The sequence below is a fragment of the Ipomoea triloba genome, chromosome 14 (assembly GCF_003576645.1).
Source record: "Ipomoea triloba cultivar NCNSP0323 chromosome 14, ASM357664v1".
In the NCBI taxonomy this organism is placed as follows: Eukaryota; Viridiplantae; Streptophyta; class Magnoliopsida; order Solanales; family Convolvulaceae; genus Ipomoea; species Ipomoea triloba.
Genome location: NC_044929.1, coordinates 8179376 through 8201630, shown reverse-complemented (window position 1 = coordinate 8201630; position 22255 = coordinate 8179376). Strand labels below are relative to the sequence as shown.

The following is a 22255-nucleotide window of genomic DNA, read 5'->3' as shown; positions in this document are numbered from 1 at the left end:
AAGAATGATGAGGGATAGAAAAAAAATACCAACACGAGCATACCCCTCCTTCAGACAATTCAAGCATCACGTAAAGTCATTGCCCCTAAAAAATTCCTATAATCAAAGGTTAGTGCAAAGAATAAAGAATATGAACATCAACCTTTCTACCTCTCGCTTCTTTCTCTCTTGCTTGCTCTTGCTATCTCCCCTTTTCTCTCTCTCTCTTCAGCTTGAGGTGCCTCCCAAGAGCGCTACGTTTAACGTCTTTAGCCCGACTTAAACTTAAAAGAAAAGAAAACAAATGCAATGCAACAAACTAAAATTTGAAAGAACTAAAGCCTAATAATGAAAGCATGCATCAAAACATAAATTCTAAACCAAAGCAAGTAACTACAACAAAAGTAACAAGGAAGACATGTAACACAAGATAAGGGATGATTCTTGGCATGCCCAAACCTTAGAGACTCTTAAAAATTGGAAGAAAAAGAACACAATGCTTAACACAATGTTAGATCTTGTCTACGTGTTCTCCACGCATGGGAGGGCCACGTGGATCAGTACTGGAATTATTCCATGTGGTCTCCACGCATGGGAGGCCACGTAGATTAGCATTACTAAAGGATGCCAAGCTGCATGATTTACTATTAGCTTTTGCATTTTGTTATTATGAATGATTTAAGTGAAAAGGGTGCCAAGTTGCATGAGTTGATGTATATCTTGTTCCTTAAACCATAACATGTTTCTCTCTCATAAGTAGAAAAACATTGGAAATGAATATACCACAACCTGTAATAAGATTGCATCTTTGCCTCCTTTTAGCAATCTTCAAATTAAACATGAGTAGGATACTTATAGTTGAAAAAGTCCTTTTTTGATAATAAGCTCTAGTCTATTGAGTTGAAGCTGCTGTAGTGTTTTTCCCGCTTCTTCCTTACCCTGGCAAATCTTTGTGAAATAACTCCGGTGAGAACAAAAAAAGAAGCTGTTAAGAAACCCTCATGGCTCAACCCTAGACACTCTAAGATCCTTTTTAAAACATGTTCCCATTTCGAGTTAAGAGATAGATAAATAGACACATCCCATTGCACTGATCGAGGGCGTTCGTAGTGACTGAGGGGGTTGAAGACAAAGAAGTGAGTTATTTATATCAAGCATTCTTCTTATGGCTAGATCCAATCTCCTTGTCTCTACGGAAAGGAAAAACAATCTGGTTGGTGGATAAGGCGCTTATCCCCGTCTTCTTTCTTATAAAGAAAGATCATGTTCTTGAGAAATACAGTCCTATCGTCTGACTTCTCTCCCAACTCTTCTTGTTAGCGCTTATTATTCTTATGGATCAATCGGAGCTCTTTCGGTCAACGAGCCTAAGAAGTTCTAGGGTTTGATTCCCCATCCCTTGTTTTTATATACATATTATACACATAAAATGATTTATTTTACATGAAGCGAGAATTGAACTCTTAACATATATTACTTAGTAACTTGAGTTCCTTCCAATTAAAATATTTTCCCTTTGAAACCATTTTGGTTTAATAAACTATTATATGATTTTTAAAGAGTTATGCACTAAAAAAATTATTATTTTGTGAAGGCTGTATACTTTGAAAATTTCTAATTGGTTTGATAAACTTAGTATCCATAATTGAAAATATTTTGTATTTTGAGAAAATACATACATGACTTGAAAACCTATGACTTGCCAAAAAATGTAAAAGTATTACATCTTCCCGGAGGTATTACAATTTCCCTTATAGGTAAGGGACACTTTATTTCTAATTAATATTATATTTTCTAGTATAAATTTTACATTTTCATTTGGACTCGACTTGACTCGACACGTCTCACAGATCACACAAATGTGACCCATTGTGTAAAAGTGTTTCCAAACTCTGTACTTTGAATAGTTCTCATAGTGGATTTAGGCTTTTTAACAATATGAGATTAGAATTGCCACGCAAACTAGGAACTTTTCCCGAACTGCATTAAAAGTCTGTATGTTATAACTACTGTTCCAACATCACTATGTGTCACTACTTATTTTCTTTAATAATTTTTTATTTTAGAAAATCACAAGTCAATAATCAAATGAGGATTATTGCATTTGAAGTGTAATTATGATGTTCAATCAGTAGCAGAGTACCATTGGAATAGTTTAGACTGTAGCTTAAAATGAATCGAGAATATTAAAATAAAATACTTAAATGAACACAAAAGATACCATACTCATACACCAAACATGTTAATAATACATAATTCGAATCATCAACCAAACCAACGTTGTGCACTAGATTCCCCGAAAACATGAACCGTACCGGGAAACCAATAATACAAACAAGGATACCATGAAATCCCTCGAAAATACATATAAAAGATAAATTATTGGCTGTAAAGACTTAAACCGCTATTAGAAACTGTGAACCCACCATCCACAAGAAGGTTGTGGCCATTCACATACCTGGACTCATCACTCGCTAGATAAAGAAAAGCATCTGCAACATCCTCTGGCCTAACCTCAACACCTTTAAGGTCTGAATACACATCAAATTTGTCCTCCTCTCCCAACCCCAAATACGTCTTCGACATCCTCGTCGGCACCGCATGAGGGGAAACACAGTTGACTCGGATCCCGTATCGCCCCAGGTCCAGCGCGGTGTTCTTGGTCAGCCCAACAATGGCGTGTTTTGAGCAGGTATAAGCGTGCGGGCAGCCGCCTATAATCCCCGCGGCACTCGCCGTGTTTATGATGCTCCCCCTTTGAACGGGCTTCATCACGCGGGCGGCGTGTTTGGTGCCCAGAAACGCGCCGAGGGCGTTGACGCGAAACACGTTGATGAAATCCGCGGCGTCGCAGTCGACAATGTCCGACACCTTGGCTCCCACGATGCCGGCGTTGTTGACCATTATATCCAGCCTTCCGTGCATAAACATCGCCGTGTTCACCGCGTTTTCGATTTCCGATTCGCTGGCGACATCGCAGTGAACAAAGCAGGCGTTATCGGGGCCCAAATCTTTGCAGATGGATTGGCTCTCGTCGTCCCGGGTGTCCGCCAGTATGACTTTGGCACCATGTTCGCAGAATAGCTTGGCGATGCAAGAGCCGATGCCGCCAACACCGCCAGTAACTATGGCAACTCTTCCATCCAACCTGTATTATGACTCCAAAAATTACTTTTGTTTTCAATTTTTAAAAAATTCTCTTTCAATTATTTCAATAGTAATCAATTTAGTCATTCAGTGAAATTTTCCATCCGGTGCCACAGAGGCGTTCTCCCATTAGTTAGGCTGCCCCTGCTCTTAGAATTAAAGTATACATTTAAAGTATTATTTTTTTTGAAAGCACATTTAAAGTATTATTAATCTCAAAAAATCAAGCCAGTAGATAATATTTGATGGGAGCGATATTGATTCTTTAGACTAAAAAAAGATTGAAAAGTATACAATAGAAACTAACTTATAAAGAATCATAAATGTTTTTTAAAAAAATTCAGAAGAATAAATTTAGAAATAAGAAAAATTAGTTTGATCAGTAAAATAGTTAACATGACAGGTAATATATGACAAAGCTAGAATATGAAATATGAACAAATCTTCTTCAAAATGGAAGAAATTAAATGATGCAAATATACCTCTTTGGGGCAGTAGAACCGCTTGCCATTTTTTTCTAAAATTGGAGTTCTTCTGTTGCTTTCATTGGTTTAAGTTGCAGGTGCTTTAAATCTTTGAGGATAGCTACACAAAAGGCCAACGGGTCATTGTGACATCACATCAGTATGGAAAATATCCAAGGATCAATTTAATTTGGGGAAGGAAAATACTACATCAACTTTCATTTCTTACTCTCAACTTTTGTTCTCTCTCATAAATTTTGTACGTAAACACTTTTTTTAATACAACATAATGAAAATATCTAATTTTTAAAAGTACGTGTAATAGAATTTTTTCTTGAATTAATATTGTCATTGTGACATCACATCAGAGATCCTTCGATCTCATTTTGTCTTTCTCATTTGGTTAATAAGACTTAATTGAAACTATTAATTTAATTTTTCATAATAATAAGTTTAGTATTAGTATATAAAATTTATATATTTAGAAATAACTATTAAACACAACAAAATCAAATTTAAATATAATTAAAATTTACTAATGAAAATAAGAAACGAAGAAAAAGTTTTTTTTTTTACTAATGAATAATAAAAAAAATAGACAAAATGAGACAAAGGGAGTACTAGATAGGGAAAAATAAAGCAATTGGCCTTTTGGTGAGTGGTGACCGAAAGAATATAATCACGTATTAGGAATATGATTTTTAAGTTCGTATTAATGTTTTTAGATTTTTTTTTGGATTTTTTTTTTTGTTCATATTGGTACTTTGGATGTTATTATATTAGAATCAATTGTTTTGATTTTTTGTTTTAGTATTTTTAAAACATTTATTCCCATTATATGGTCATACATAACCAAACATCAATATTGGTAATCATTCCAATTCCACCCTACTACCAAACATGCAAAATAATGTCATCAAACCCATACCATTACCAAGTATTTTATTCCAATTATGATTCTGATTCCCATGTGCGAACCAAACACACCCTTAGAGAAATTCAAATAAAAAATAGTATTTATTTAGACTATCGTTTATAGATTAAGTATTTAGCTAGCGTTATTACAAAGTTGCAAACATTTATTTTAGTGACAATTATAATAAATCTCTCATATATTATCTTGCATTCATATACTTTGAATTACTTATTTAAATAAACAAATTCAACATCCAATTATCTATTCATGAACATCTCCTATATAATCTTGCATTATATACTTTGAAGTACTTATTTAAAAATAATCATTGGGCATTATCCAATTCACGCAATACGCGTTAAAAACTAGTAACAATAATAAGTATGCACATTTTGATCTTTATACTATTACTTATTCCCTTCCAATTCTCATTGATACCAAACACTGAAATTGAAATTCTCAGTAATTTTATTCCTACAAATCAAACATTAAATTTTAAATTCTCACTTTATTCATGCACTATTCCTCCCCAGTGAAATTCAACGATTTTATACCATAAATCCATCCTTACAACCAAATGCCTCGTAATAGTCTATGTTAACATCGAAACCCCAAATATGATGTGCTAAATGTTCAAAAACTATTTATACTTCTTTGCTTTTAGAAATCTCATAAATGAGGTCATATACATCTTTGGTAGTGTTCAATTTTTTATTTTTGGTACAAAAGTATTCCCATATTAAACCAAAATTGGACTTTCCTATCATCACATTTAAAGGACTTAACCAATTGCCCTAAGACATATCAGAGAGCCATGATCTTCGTGTCAATAATCAAAATACTCTATATTGCCACCAAAGTAGTCAATTATGGGATCTAAAAGCAAGAATCATTTACTTACAACTAAAGAAATTTTTTTAATAAAATAACATATTAAACTTACAATTTGAAGTATCTTAAATCCTAAGTAATCTCTTGTTTACTAATTTAGCTTCTCAAATTCTTCCTCAATTAAGACAAACAACTATTTAGTAATGATTTTGTGGTAAGAGTAGCGCATATATAAAAATTCAGGGAATGGAATTTGAGAAAATTTTAAGAAATAACTAATATATCATTTAATAATTTAAAAATTCAAAATAAATTGTTAATGTTAACAAAATCTATAAGTCTTGGACTAAAACTGCCACTTTATATATAATTAAAAGGCAAAATGTGTATATGATAATAACTCATTGACTGAGTCTACAATATATGTATAATTAATGGACTAATACTTCCCGCCAAGGACCTTGTGGTCTAGTGGCATCAAACCCTTCCCTTTATACGAGAGGTTGTGGGTTGGAGGCAATACTGACCTTTGTGCTCCAATAGGTTGAGAAATTAGTTATGAACAGATACTGCATTGTAATAAAAAAAATGGACTAATACTTCCCCCTTCTCTACTGTACTAGTTGGGGAATTGAATATTTTCAACTCAAATTTTACTAGCTAAAAGGAAATTAAAAAAAAATTTCAATTAGACATATTTCACTTTTAGGAAATTAAAAAAAAATTTCAATTAGACATATTTCACTTTTTAAATTATTTGATGATGGCACTTTTGCGCATAGTTTTGCCCAATTGCACAATTAAGGGAAGACGTTTGCGCATAGTTTTGCCCAATTGCACAATTAAGGGAAGACGAAGCATTTTAGAGCAAAAATTAACCAATATGTAGCAAAAAGTGCATGGAAAGGAACCAGGACATCTGGAAGTAACCCGAGAAGAGGATGCGCAAAAAGAAGCAAAGTTAAGTTCATAGTGTGGAATCAAGAGCGCTCACAAGGCAAAGTTAAGTTCATAGTGTGGAATCAAGAGCGCTCACAAGATCTACTGTACTAGTTGGGGAATTGAATATTTTCAACTCAAATTTTACTAGCTAAAAGGAAATTAAAAAAAAATTTCAATTAGACATATTTCACTTTTAGGAAATTAAAAAAAAATTTCAATTAGACATATTTCACTTTTTAAATTATTTGATGATGGCACTTTTGCGCATAGTTTTGCCCAATTGCACAATTAAGGGAAGACGTTTGCGCATAGTTTTGCCCAATTGCACAATTAAGGGAAGACGAAGCATTTTAGAGCAAAAATTAACCAATATGTAGCAAAAAGTGCATGGAAAGGAACCAGGACATCTGGAAGTAACCCGAGAAGAGGATGCGCAAAAAGAAGCAAAGTTAAGTTCATAGTGTGGAATCAAGAGCGCTCACAAGGCAAAGTTAAGTTCATAGTGTGGAATCAAGAGCGCTCACAAGCTAAAGTTAAGTTCATAGTGTGGAATCAAGAGCGCTCACAAGCTCTACTGTACTAGTTGGGGAATTGAATATTTTCAACTCAAATTTTACTAGCTAAAAGGAAATTAAAAAAAAATTCAATTAGACATATTTCACTTTTTAAATTATTTGATGATGGCACTTTTGCGCATAGTTTTGCCCAATTGCACAATTAAGGGAAGACGAAGCATTTTAGAGCAAAAATTAACCAATATGTAGCAAAAAGTTCATGGAAAGGAACCAGGACATCTGGAAGTAACCCGAGAAGAGGATGCGCAAAAAGAAGCAAAGTTAAGTTCATAGTGTGGAATCAAGAGCGCTCACAAGCTTGTAGTCAACTTGCTATGCGCACGGGCGTCGACACCCCCGTGACGTGCTCATTTCCACATACGGGCATCGGTACGCCCATGCGCAGAACCCAATGTATGATATAAAAGTAGTATTTCCAGATCTAGAGTAAGGAGGCGAGAGGCATAGTGTAGAAAACTTTTACCTAATTTACCAGCATTCTAGCTTAGATTAGACTATTTTTCTTCAAAGAATCAATCAAATCAACTTGCATACTTGGATTAGAATGGATTCTTCCACCTCAAATCATTTTCTTTATCTCTTGTTTTACTTGTGTTATGTTTTTGCTCATTTCTAGGGTTCACTGTTGTAAAGATGGTTGTGTGTAGATCTTGTTATTAATTATTGATGTACAAGAAAGATTGGCTTGCCTTTGGAGAGTAAATCATCGCAACAAAAGTTAGGTGAGGAACTCAAGCCTCTCTCTTCACGATCAAATTTTCACCTCCGAAAGTTAGGAAAATTAGAACTCTAGAATAGCTATGATTTTAAGGGTGCGTTTGGTTCAGGTCATCTAGGTAATCTGAGTCTAGTAATGTTATATTACCTTGTTTGGTTCAAGTTATGAGATTACCTGTTAATGTTATATTACCTCAAAGCTGATGTGACGGTAATGTTTCAAGGTAATGTGATTACCCCCATTTTAAGGTAATCTTAGATTACCTTGAATTATTTCAAATTTGCCCTTGTTAACTAATCCTTAGCTTATATAATAATAATAATAATAATAATAATAATAATAATAATAATAATAATAATGGAGTGGTATTGATTCTTTAAACTAAAAAAGATTGAAAAAGTATACAATAACACTAACTTATAAAGAATCATAAATGTTTTTTAAACAAAATTCAAAATAATAAATTTAAAAAATAAGAAAAATTAGTTTGATCAGTAAAATAGTTAACATCACAGGTAATATATGAGAAAGCTAGAATATGAAATATGAACAACTAATATCACTTTTGGTCCCTCGACTTCTTAGTTTTATCAATTTTGGTGCACAACTTTAAATTTTTAATTTTGGTGCCTAACTTTGTTATTTTTATTAATTTTGGTCCTTACGATCAAATTGAAAACGAAATATTGCCGGATTTTATATTTTAAGGGCACAATCATTATCCCAAAGAAAGATCTTCAATATCTTAAACAAAACCACTGTAAAATCATATTTATAGGTGTTGGGTCGGTGTAAATAATGGAGAACACAAACACAAGCTAGACAGAGATCTATGAGCAAGATTTATATCATCGACAATTGATAAACCCTTCTTTTTTTTTAATATGATTTTTTTGTTTAGATATTGAAGATCTTTCTTTGAGATAATGATTTTGCCTTTGAAATATAAAATCCGACAACATTTCATCGTCAATTTGGCCGGAATGACCAAAACTGATAAAAACAACAAAATTAGGCATTAAAATTAAAAAAATTTAGAATTGTGCACCAAAATTGATAAAACTCAAAAATCTAGAGACTAAAAGTGATATTAATTCAAATATGAACAAATCTTCTTCAAAAGGGGAGAAATTAAATGATGCAAATATACCTCTTATTGGCAGTAGAACCGCTCGCCATTTTTTTTCTAAAATTAGAGTGCTTCTGTTGCCTTCATTGGTTCAAGTTGCCGGTGCTTTAAATCGTTGAGGATAGCTAGCAGCTACACAAAAGGCCCACAAACCTAATTTCATGAAGCAGTGCATTGTGACATCACATCAGTATGGAAAATATCCCAAGGGATCAATTTAATTTGGTGAAGGAAAATCTACGAATAATCTCATTTTTTCTCCAAATTTCTACTCTCTCATAAATTTTAGATGTAGACATTTTTTCTGGAACTCACATGATAAAATATTCAATCTTTATTTGTTATATCATGGAGTAAAATTAAGATAGTACAATTTGAGAGTACATGTAGTAGGACTCTTTCCTGAATTAGTTAATAAGACTTTACTGAAGTTATATTTAATTTAAGAGTTAATTCCATTTTTGATCCTAGATTTATATGTGACATTCCACTTTTAGTCCTTTTTTTTCAAAACATCCATTTTTGGTCCTAGTATTATTGTGGCATGACCACTTTTGGTTCTCCATCAACAAAATAGTTTAAATTTCGTCTAAAACAAGAGTACTTCAGTTTTCAATTTTGATTTTGTTTCAAAAAATAAATATAAAAAATATAGCATGTCAACCTACTTTGTATAAAAAGGATCAAAATGTCATTGTATTTAACGGCATTTCAATGATTTTCTTGACGAAGGACCAAAAATGGTCATGCCACAATAATACTAGGACCAAAAGTAGATGTTTTTTAAAACAAGGACTAAAAGTGGAATGCCACCTATAAATCTAGTACCAAAAATGGAATTAACTCTTAATTTAATTTTTTGTAATAATAAGTTTAGTATTAGTATATAAAATATATATATTTAGAAACAACAGTAAAGTACTATTAAACACACAAAAAATTAAATTTAAATATAATTTAAATTTACTAATGAAAATAAGCAAAGAAAAGTTGGTTTAACCAATTAATAATAAATAAAAACGACAAAATGAGACATGGGGATTGGGGAGTACTAGATAGTAAAAAGAAAAGCAAGTGGCCTCTGAGTCGTGACCGGAAGAATCATGTATTAAGAAAAGAAAAAATGTCAAATAAATTATTAAGTTTATTATTATTTTAGAGAAAATGATAGTTTTAGTCCATTAACTATACTCAAATCGTAGACTCGGTCGATTGATTATTATCTTATACAAATTTTTTTCCTTTAATTAAATGTAAAGTGACAATTTTAGTTTAAGACATAAATTTTGTTAACATTAACAATTCTTTTGAATTTCAAATTAATAAAGGAAATATTGGTCATTTTATAAAATTTTCTCAATTTGCACAAAATAATAGTCTGATTTGTACTTGTTTTAGTAGACACCAAAACAACAAAAAATATTCATGAGTTGCACAAAATAACAACATAATTCGCAAAGGGTCACACTTATGTGAGACCGTATCACAGATCTTAGATCTGTGAGACCGGTTGGGTCTTTTGTTATAGGGTCACACTTGTGTGAGACCGTCTCACGGATCCTTATTCGTGAGACGGGTCGGATCGGGTCGAAACAACATGCAAATGTCATACTTATATGCTCAAATATAATACTAATCAAGAATACAATTTTTGTTACTTATAAGAGAAAAAGTAATACATTTTTCATAATAAGTAATGTTGACAAGTGCTTCTTATTTATAAAGGAAAATATAATATTTTGAGGGAAAATGTAATACTTTTAAATCGAAATATAAAAGTATTGTATTTTCCCTTAAAAGTATTACATTTACTCTAATAAGTAACAAAAAATCTTATTTCTGATTAGTATTACATTTGAGCATATAAGTATGACATTTGTGAATATAAGTATTACATTTGCATCTTGACCCGACCCGTCTCACGGTGATACGGTATCACACAAGTTTTTGCCTTTGTTATATGGGTCAATCACATGCCACCTACAACATCACGCTCCTCCCTGGTTCTCTTTCTGTTTTTGCCACATGCAATTTCTTGTTCCAAATCTATCGACCTTCGGTCTTCGCCTTCTTCGATCTCATCCTTCAGCTTCACTTCTTCCAACCTCATTGATCTTCCGAGCTCGTCCTCCCCATCTCCCCCGACCTCATTGATTTTCTGCCTCCACCTCCTCTAACCTCATCCTCCGGCTCCATCTCTTTTGAGTTTCTCGTCCTCCCATTTGTTGGATATTTATATAGTAATGGAGATTAATGTTTCAGATGAACTACCATGAAAGCTTAAATAATATTTGGAGTTGTGGAGTTATAAATATTATTTTAGTTTGGTAGAAAATGAATTGGAAAATATGAATTATATTGATGAAAGGTGGGAACCGAAAAGTACTTTGTTTCGGGATCAAGAAATAATTAACTTGTGAGTGGTTAATTTCTGAACAGTTGACTCAGGAAATTGACCTTTTAAAGTTTTCGTGCACTACTACAGAAATCACATACAACGTCGACTAATTAACGTCGGCTAAGTAATTAGCCGACGTTATATGTTACGTAAAACCTTTAACGTCGGTTTTTGAGACATAACCGACGTGTAAAGTCTCAACCTAATACTACTACGCGATACGACGTCGGCTAGCTGGGTTGCCGACGTCGTATCGTAGTTTTACACCGGCGACGGTGTGATACGACGACGGCTACATCTTTAGCCATCGTCGTATCACCTAACGGACTACGCCCGCGCACAATACGACGTCGGCTATTTGTATACTTAAATACATATAGACGTTGTAGGGTAATTTTTTTGTATTTAAATTACCTACAACGTCGGCTATTTGAAAATAGCCGATGTTGTAGGGTACCTACAACGTCGGCTATTTGTAATTAGCCGACGTTGTAGGGTATTTTAGTAGCTTTCAAATTATCTACAACGTCGGCTATTTGTATATAGTCGACGTTGTAGGGTACCTACGACGTCGGCTATTTGTAATTAGCCGACGTTGTAGGATATTTTAGTAGCTTTCAAATTACCTATAACGTCGGCTATTTGTAAATAGCCGACGTTGTAGGGTACCTACGACGTCGGCTATTTGTAATTAGCCGACGTTTTAGGGTACCTACGACGTCGGCTATTTGTAATTAGCTGACGTTGTAGGGTATTTTAGTAGCTTTCAAATTACCTACAACGTTGGCTATTTGTAAATAGCCGACGTTGTAAGTGTACACATACAACGTCGGCTAAAAGTTAGCCGACGTTGTATGTGTACCTTACAACGTCGGCTAACTTTTAGCCGACGTTGTATGTTTACACTTACAACGTCGGCCAGATCAACGTCGGCTAAAAGGGTCTACTTAGCCGACGTTAAAAGCCGTCTGTGTAGTAGTGGTGGCCGAATACATAATGACTATTTGAAGTCATTTGTGGCCGAGTTGTGAAAGTCATGGCCGAAGACGTAAATGACCATTTGTGGCCGAATACATAAAAAGGTCATTATCAGTGGCCGAATACTTAAATGATGATTCAAATGTCATTTGTGGCCGAATGATTAAATGACAAATTGAAGTCATTAAGAATTCGGCCATGCTTTTGGAGTAATAACAACTCAGCCATAGTGTTTTTTGCTTCATACTTCATTGCCTCATTAAAATTGTTGCAATCGAAGGATTTGGTGAATCATTAAGTATTCGGCCTCATCATATACATGCGTATATATATAATGTATAATTAATTTCCTTTTGCATGGGAACTGTACTTTACATGCATTGGAATATAAATTATTATATATTATAATATATTACTTTATAATAAATTTACATGCAGTGTATGAATCTACGAAGGTACATATAACTTATGAAAAATGTACATGTTATACATGTTTCATGTAATTATATTTTTCAGGACTAATATATCTGTTAAGATATGTTTTGTGGAAGTTGGAGTTTTTGAACTGCCGGTAACTTCCATGTAACCTCCCCTAACAGTCAAAATATTTCATATAAATATTTAAGGGAGACATCTGAAAGATACAATGAACCTGCAATTAATTTGCAGGACACTAAGATATTTCACAGTCTTACAATTCTACAGGAAATTCTTAAACAAAGCAACTTAAGAATTTCAGTCATCTTCTTGTATCCAGTAAGATTAAATCTGGAACCTTGTTGCTTTTTCTAAGGGAGATTTAAAATTTATAGGAAAGTGATTACACGCTTAAAAATATCAAATGATTCGGTTTTGTTCTCTTGTTTTTTTCTATATATTTTGTTGTATCTCAAATGTATTACAGAATACCAGCATTTTGCCTAACAATCTATAAACTTTAAACTTTCTAAAACCATGATCATTAGTTTTGTCTTGAAAGTTTTGAAGACAAAATGTTAGGCATGGAAGAACAATTTTCCATCATAGAAATATTTCGGAATGTGAATTTCGAATTTGGTGGTAAGGATGACAGTAATCACTTTTGGGTCTGCCATTTTATTGTACAAGAAGATTTCATGTGGTTTTGCATGATGTTCATGGCATGCTATGTACATGTGGTTTGAATACATGCTATGAAGTTTTATTTCTATCTACACTCAGAATCATGGGGCATTAATTATGCCAAGATGATTAGTGAGATGTGTAAAACGGGTTTCATACTTCTCTATGCTGGGTGTACTATATCAATGCATCAAAGGCCGGACACTACTACAGAAAACACATTTAACGTCGCCTAAATAACGTCGGTTTTTTAGAAAACCGACGTCAAACAATTATTTATATTTATAATATTTTTAAAAATGGCTACGGCGTCGGTTTTCCTACAAAACCGACGTTATGTAATTTTTAAAAAATTACGAAAAAACTTACGAAGTCGGTTTGCCCAGGAACCGACGTCGTATGTGTATTTTAAAATATTAAAAAACATAAAATAAAAATACGACGTCGGTTCCTAGGCGAACCGACGTCGTATTTTTTTTTTATTTTTTTAAAATATAAATACGACGTCGGTTTATTACTTGAACCGACGTCGTATTGTAAATTTTAAAAAAAGTAAAAAGAAATAAAATATATACGACGTCGGTTCATGCAAGAATCGACGTCGTATTGTTATTTTATGTTTTTTAATTAAATTCGTAACTGATTTTTTATTTAAAAAAAAAATCCAACGGCGTCAGTTGAAGCAACAACCGACGCCGTAGATCTTGAATAAAACCTAACGGACTGTCCAAAAAATTTCAGATCTGCATTTTCTTCATCCATCCTTCTTCGCTCTTCTTCACCGTACCTCCACCGCATTTCGCCATCGCCCGCCTGTTGGTCCCAAGGGGATGGGGTACAAGTCTAGAGGGGGGGGGGGTGAATAGACTTGTATAAGATTTTGCAAATCTTTTCGACCTCTCGTGTGTATTGAACTTAGGATGTTTAGGTTCGATACCTCACGAGGTGAAGACAAAGTTTTATGCGCAGCGGAAATATTATCCCCTTTTTGGTTAGCACGAGTTTGGGTTAGTTCGAGAGGTGTGATTATATGCAGTGCAATCGAGAAGTTAGCGAGAGATAAAAACAGAAAGTAAATGCAAGAGAGATTTTTAAGTGGTTCGGCCAACCCGCCTACTTCCACTCTTCTTCCAGAAACTCCCTGGAAGGATTGCACTAAAAACTTCCCTTTCTAGTACAATAACGAGCGCTTGAGCTTTGATCACCAAGCCCGCCTCAAGCCTCAGGTTTTTCGCCCCGCTTCCAGTTACTCCACCTCTCGAGCACTTGACCTTTGATCACCAAGCCCGCGTCAAGCCTCAGGTTTCTTTCGCTCGGACAGCAGCCAGGATACTCCGCCTCCCCTCAGGTTTTTCTCCCCGCTTCCAGTTACTCCACCTCTCGAGCACTTGACCTTTGATCACCAAGCCCGCGTCAAGCCTCAGGTTTCTTTCGCTCGGACAGCAGCCAGGATACTCCGCCTCCCTTGCTTAATCCAAAGCAAGACGTTGTTGATAGTCACAGTTGAATGTAACAATCTCCAATCTGACCACAAGCTATCGTTGAATCAACTTTGATGTAGAGCAGCTTTGGTCACCTTCTGGATGTATGACAGTTTAGCTTTGTAACTCTCTTCGAACACTAAGATGTGTTCTCTCGCTGTATTGAATATCAGGATGATATTCCAAGTTAAGCACTTTGCACTGGAACGTTTTTATCAGACACCTCTTGTTAACCTCTTGACCTCTTTCACAACCCCTGTTTCTTCTGTGTCTTTACGTCCTTATATATGAGAGTAGAAAAATAGTTCCGTTGGAGGGAAAACTATTCCGTTTGAAATTGGTCTCCCACGCCGAACATGGGTCTTTGCACAATTTCAGCATTTTTCATGGAGTAGTGGTCTTGTAACTTGAGCCTTTTGTTTTGTAGTGAATATTCCATATTCCACTTTCTTGAGTTCATGCTTCACTTGCTTCTTTTGGATAAAGTTACTCTTTTTATGTTCCCATCATTCCTTGTTTGGGGAATCTGACCACTTCAGGATTGGTGCACTTCTTGACCGTTTGTGGTGGAGGTCTGACGTGTCATCCACTTCCGTCCATTTTGAAACCTCCCGCTCAGCACCTCTTCAATATTTTATCTCCATGATATTCTTCTTCTCCAAACTTAGAGTATTTTATCTGCACATGTTGACTAACATTCAGCCTCTTGGAGAAGTGCCGGTTTATCGAGACCATAAAAGATGTCTCGACCACTTGATGTTTCAATCCCATGTATCGAGAGGTCTATCTCTCGAATATTCTTTACGTCTCGAACTCGATAGGTATATCGAGAGGTCCTTACCTCTCGAACTTGGCTTGTGTCTCGAGACTTAGTTGATGTCTCGTAGACCCTTATTCCTCCAGAGTTGTCTCGTGCCTGCTTCTGATCTATCTGTTTGCTTACAACACGAAAACTTCTAAGTTGTTCAAACAAGTTTACCTTAAGCTTAAATATTTCCCGAGTTGAGCTCAAATTACCCGGTTGTATTTTCGCTCTTAGTTTACTTATCGAACTTACATTGTTTTGCCTATGTATCGAGACTTGGGGATTCTTACTTAACAGTTGGTATCATCAAAACCTATTACATGATGTTCCTAACAATTTCCCCCTTTTTGATGATGCCAACACTTATACTTACTTATATGGCTGATTTGAAAAAGAAAAAGCATTGATTTTATTTTCAGCGCATATGGTAAGTTTGACAACTGATCTACTAAAGCAAGAATAACCAAACTCACGCAACACCCCAACAAAAGATATATATTATCATAACAGGAGTGTTTTACAGGGCTTTAGCAGAAAAGAGAGAAGATAAAGAACAACATCAAATTCGAATGCATGTAGACATCGAGAGCTTACTGCTTATTCGCTTTCCTCTTCTCGTTTATGGTTGCTCGTGTCTTGTGGAGGTCTTCAAAGTTCACCTGCTCTAGATATTCGTTTGATATATCCAGGTGAAGGTAATTGACAAAGGCTTCACCTATGAAGTTGCCTTCAATCACCCCATCTCTCCACCATTCGATGCATTCCGGAAGAGTGAGACCGCTATGAAGAGCTAAGTCAGTTTTGGTAAGAAGACTTACTATGATTCCATGAAGATATTCGTTTGAGTCTTCTTTGGTCCCTGCCTTGTAGCTCTGTAGGAGTAGCTTGTCTCTCTTCTCTTTGGCTGTTTGTTGTTCTTGTTTCTTTCTTCTGATTTCCTTGTCTTCTTCTCTTCTTTCTCCTATTTCCAGTGAACGCTGGATCCTTAACATATCTGCTCTTTCAGCTTCCTCCATTTGTTTTCTTGTTGACTTTGGAACTTTTGGAGGAGGAGGAGGTCCAGCTGGTTCACTTGCCGCCCTCTTCTTGCTGGTTGAAGTCCCTCCCTGAGTCTTCTTTTCCCCCTTGTTGGCATCATAGCGGAGGGAAAGTAAGGAGGACAAACCGTCGAAGAGTGCATGGATTTGGGCAGGCATTTGGTGCGACAGGTCAGTGAGTATGGTTTGCATCACATCCTGTCGAAGTTCACTTGAGCGTTGGTGGGCTTGAAGCTCTGCTCGTAACTCGGCGAATTCAGTTCTCATCCTTTCAGTCTCTGCTCGAGCTACCGCAGCCTCATCCGCAGCCCTTTGTGCTGCATTCTCAGCCCACACTGCTTGTTCGAGAAGTTCTTCATGATTGGCTTGGGAGTCACCGGAGCCAGTCACATGTATTGCAGCGTTTCGAACAACAGCAAGTACATGCTCAAGTTGAGCCATCCTCTGAGATTGATCAGCCATGAATTGACGCACCTCGCCAATGAAAGCTCGTTCGGCCTGTTGATCAAAGTCAGAAGAAGAAGGAGAAGAAGATTGAGTGGTACCTCTAGTCGGAGGGGACTTGGGTGCTTCCAGATTTCCACCCATGACTTGCATTCGTGATTCCACCTCTCGACTGACTTCCTGAGGTTCAGCAGGGACACTGGGATCAGAGCTCGAAGGTAGCTCCATATCAGGTGCTTCCCGGTTTCCACCTGAGGGATGGATCACTTCTTGCTCTTCACCTCTCGAACCTGGAGCCTCAGCTTCAGCTGCTGGTAAGGTAGGATTGGCCAAGGTGGGAGTCTCTGCATCAGATGCTTCCCGGTTTCCTTCTGATTGAGGTTCCCCCTCAACACTACCTCTCGAACCAGTGCTGGGAACGTGATCATCTACTGGAGGAGTTGATTCATCAGCAGGTGCTTCCCGGTTTCCACCTTCTTGAACCTCAACTCTCGAACCAGCAGGGTTCTCCTCATTCTGCTCTTGTTGCTCACTTGTTTGCACTTCAGTATGCTCTGGTGAATCTGGAATATCTATTATCTCAGGAGCAACTGGTACACTCCACCTTTCCCTATTAACCATATCGATGGGAAAGCCTGGGAGTTGGAGCAACAAAATTTCATCCTCTCGAACTGTCTGAGCTTCATCTGTTGCATTCGAGGGTGTGGACTCAGGTGGTGGCAGTAGTAAGACAGAGTTAGGTGCCACCTCATGTGCTTCAGAGGTCTCGGATTCACCTCTCGAAGCTACCTGGTCTTCTAGAGCAGATTCACTCACTTGGGACAAGGGGATTGCTGCAGTTGGAGTAGGAGTGTCAGCATCATCTCGAGCAACCCCAGAGGTCTCTCCTGGACCTCTCGTGTGTTCTACACTTTGTCCCAAGGATATTGCTGTGGCAAGCCTGATATCCTCTCGAAATTGAGCATCTAGTTCAGGATCTTCTTCAGGCTCGGCTTCATCTTCTTGTGCATCAACAGCTATGCCCTTTCCTTTGTCAGATCGACCAAGATTACTCCTGATTACTTGCATCTCATGGGCACGGTTTTGAAGCTCGTCGGCTGGGATTTCAGTGAGATCTAACCAGTTTAGTGCAAATCGTTCCTCAGCCTCCATCTCTGCTGCTCTTGAGATCAATTGATCAAAGGGACCTGTTCTCCAGTTGATCCAGCGAAGTACTCTGGAGAAGTCGTCCAAACTCGATACATTCTCAACACTTTGATTCAATCGAGATGTGATTTCAGCATTCAGCTCATCAGAGTCAGCAGGTAGGATTTCTGTTGTTGATGCACACTCCACAGCTTGTTCAGTTATCTCTCGAACAACCGAGAGATCATGTGTCAACCCATCATTCAGAAAAGCTTGCACTGGGTTCCTGACCACAGTGCCCTGACCATCAGCAGCCACCACACAGTCTAGATCTTCAGCTGCTGGAATATCTACCTCTCGAACCACCTGTCGTGGTTCCTCAACAATACCCTGTACTGGATCACTGATCCCAGTACCTTCAACTTCTCGAGCCTCCTCTTGAGGCAAACCAACAGATTCATCAACATCCTCAGCACCATCAACAGCAAGTATATCAACACTTAAAGTTCCTGACAGGGACTTGGTAGGGGGCACTCTCTCAACCTCAGTGGCCAGTGTAGCCTGAGGTTCCCCCTGGGCTTGTGCCCTGTCCTCAAATGGTACTTGTATAACGGACGGTGTCACCTCTCGAACCTGGGTGACAGCAGCAGTCTTGGTCCTCTTGGCCTTCCTTTTCAATTCAACCCTCTTGACTAGGGTGTCCAAAAGCTCGTCATCAGAGCGCTTCTCCTTAGCTGGGGCTTTCCTTTTGCCCCTTCCCTTAGGCTTTGAGGGTGAAGATGCATCCTTAGCACCTTTTGCCTTAGCTTGAGGTTTCGTTCTACCCATATAGGTATTCCGATGAACCTCTCGCCCTTCCCTCAGTTCGAAGCCCTTCAGTCTCAATAGAAATTGAACAACAAAGCCAAAACCAACCTTTTTGTAGATTGTCAGGTCGGAGTTGGAAACTGAGCTCTGCACTTGGTGTTTGAGGCAGTCGAAGATGATGTGAGCCCAGTCCAACTTGTTGTTGTTCCAGATGGCGTGGAGGATTTTCAGAGTGTCCAGATTGACTTCGTCTGTTCCGGACACCTTGCCGAGGATGAATTTTATGATGAGCTCGGCGGCTAGGGCAAACCTCTCCTTCAAATGAAATCTGTGGAGGGCAGAGGATGCTCTGGGTGGTGCAGTCTCCAATCGGATTTTGTCCCAAAACTCCTGCTTATCCATGTTGTAGTCCGATAGGTGCTTGACTGCCTCCTCCGACGTAGCAAAGTCGAATGCTGCTCGTAAATCACCCACAGAGATTGTTATGTCTATTTCGTTGAAGCGGCTTTCAATCTTGCCCTTCGTGACCTTGGCATGAGTGAACCATTCTGTATAGTCGAGGTCATGAATTGTTCGGTAGTCATGCGTCATGTACCGCATTAGTCCTGCCTTCTCAAATTTCTTCAAGACTCTCTCCGCCATTGTTGGATTTGGCGAGTGGGTGATGAAGCCATCTTTGTCAAGGATGCTTCCCGCCTTGACTTGTTTAATCTGAGAGCGTATGTGGTCTAGCTCTCTCTGGTATGCACTGGAGGATGAAGATGAAGATGAAGAAGATGATGATTCAGACGCCATTGAAGAAAGTTTGTGTGTTTTGGAGGGAATGTGTACAGCGTCTAAGGATTTGGGGATTTTGGGTATATGGTTTTGAGTTTGAATCCGGGTAAAGAAGAAGGATTTTGCTTTTATATTAGGCGGATTCGGGTTGGATATATGGGTAGGGTTGAGAGTTTGACCCGTGGAAGGATCCCGGTTGATTTAAAAGATGTGAGAAGTCAGAAATACCCCTGATAACGGTCAGCTTATAAGGTATTTTGGTAAGGGTATTTCGGTAAAGTATAGAACGGTTTAAGCTTTGAGACAGTGGAGTATTGATATTTTAAAATAAGCATGCTCCCACTAATCAAGATAATGCCCTTAAGTGCGAAAAACCGTCAGTAACCGATGACCACGTGGCTAGCATTTATGTCCAAAGATAGCCGTTCCACCTCATATATCCGTTGAGCTTATCAAATTCACCTTTCGAAGGTGAATGATCTTCCTCATGAGTTTAAGGATCTTCCCCCTGAGTGATTGATCCCTAAACCTCCTTATTCTTCCGTCTTGATCTGGTTAAGGATCTTCCCCCTGAGTGATTGATCCCTAACCCTCCTTATTCCTCCATCTTGATCTGGTTAGGGATCTTCCCTTTGATCCCTAACCCTCCTTATTCCTCCTTTCAGAGATATCAGTTTGTTATCTTTCGAAGTGACCTCTCGAACTACCCTTCTTCGAGACATAATGTATGTAGACAAACTGATCGGGTGACCTCTCGAACTACCTTTCGAACACAGATTGCGAGAGAAACAAGTTTGATTCATTTAAAAGATATCACTTGGAACATATCCTTAAGTTCATTTAGTGATTTCCAGATACATTACATATGAATCAATATCCTATTAAATTCCCTAGAAACTTTTGTTTGGCCTTGGTCAGCCTAATAGGAATCTATCGTTAAGGCGGGAACTAGCCATCTAAAGTCCTATTTGTCTAATAACAGAACTGGGGGTGGCTATTCCCTTTTCTTGTTCTTCTCTCCGGAGCTGCTTACTATAGTTGGGAGTGACCATCTTCATCGCTAATCCTCTTAGTGTCTTTGGATTAGTTATGATCACCCCTTTGACTGCTGCTGACCTCAGAAAGTCCCATCTGGTCTTCCTCTCCATTTCCCTTGGTTCTCCATTTGGTTGAGGAAGGCCCTTTTCCAGAATGTGCAGCAGTAGGAGTCCCTCTTGTGCAAGACTCTCTTCCCGATTCCAGTATCCCATCGTTGTGGATTTCCTCGTATTTGGGGATCCATTCACCTTGGATGGGAATAGGATTCTTGCTTGGATTATCAGGAAGCTCCGTAATCTGTTCACCCTTCGTTGATTCTGGATAGTTTTCTCCTTGAAAATCTTTGGACTTGACTGCCGGTTTCTTTCCTCTATAAAAGAATGGAACATCATCTTTTCCTTTCTTTTTCTCCATGGGAAGTTGATGGTATGAACTTCTGAAAGAAACCCTCTTATTTATAGCCCAATAGGGTTACCACTGTTGAGTCACGGGATGCAATATGAATGACCATTCAATGCTTGTGTAACTCCAAAGCTGCCATAAAGTTGATGAAACCGCCCCTCACATGCGAAACAGTTCATGGCACTAAATACAAGAAGATAAGATTTGACCATTCAACCCAACTCTATCATTCCCAATTCTAACCTTAGTTGAGAGAATCTATTTTCACATAACGCTTTTGTGAAAATATCTGCTAGTTGCTCCTCCGTTGCAACATATTCCAAAGTGATGTCCTTTTTCTCAACGTGGTCTCGGATGAAGTGATACTTAATATCAATATGCTTTGTTCTGGAGTGTAACACTGGGTTGTGGGTGATGGCAATAGCACTTGTATTGTCACACATAATTTTAACCTCCTTACACTCAACACCATAATCCATTAGCTGTTGCTTCATCCATAAGATCTGAGCACAACAACTTCCAGCTGCTACATATTCTGCCTCAGCAGTGCTTGTAGCTATCGAATGTTGTTTCTTGCTAAACCATGAGACAAGTCTTCCACCTAGAAACTGACATGTCCCTGATGTGCTCTTTCGATCTATCTTACAACCGGCAAAGTCCGCATCTGAATAACCCATAAGTTCGAAAGATCCACCTTTCGAATACCAGAGCCCAACACTCTGCGTACCCTTTAGATATCTAAGAATCTTTTTGGATGCATTTAGGTGACTTTCCTTAGGACTTGCCTGAAATCTAGCACATACACCTACTGCAAAGGATATGTCTGGTCTACTTGCAGTTAAATAAAGAAGAGATCCGATGATACCTCGATAAGTGGTTTGATCGACCTCTCGACCTTCGCTGTCGACATCGATACGTAGAGAGGTTCCCATAGGTACTTTGACTGAGGATTTCCCTTCTATGTTGTATTTCCTGAGCAGATCCTTGGTGTATTTCTCCTGGTTGATGAAGATACCTTCCTTAAGCTGTCTCACTTGTAGTCCAAGGAAGTAGTTGAGCTCTCCCATCATGCTCATCTCGAACTTTCCTTTCATCAAACTGGAGAACTTCTCGCACAAGTCTGGATTGGTGCTACCAAAAATGATATCGTCCACATAGATT

The 22255-nt window shown here is 37.6% G+C and overlaps 1 protein-coding gene across 1 annotated transcript; it reads right to left on the bottom strand.

Annotated features, from left to right (window-relative positions):
- Positions 1-2184: 2184 nt before the first annotated feature.
- Positions 2185-3721, bottom strand: LOC116004941 (zerumbone synthase-like). The gene is made up of 2 exons (XM_031245143.1): positions 3609-3721; positions 2185-3127 (listed from the first exon to the last, which is right to left on the bottom strand). The coding sequence occupies exons 1-2, from the start codon at positions 3635-3637 to the stop codon at positions 2359-2361; spliced, it is 798 nt and encodes a 265-aa protein (XP_031101003.1). The 5' UTR covers positions 3638-3721; the 3' UTR covers positions 2185-2358.
- Between the last annotated feature and the right edge of the window lie 18534 nt (positions 3722-22255).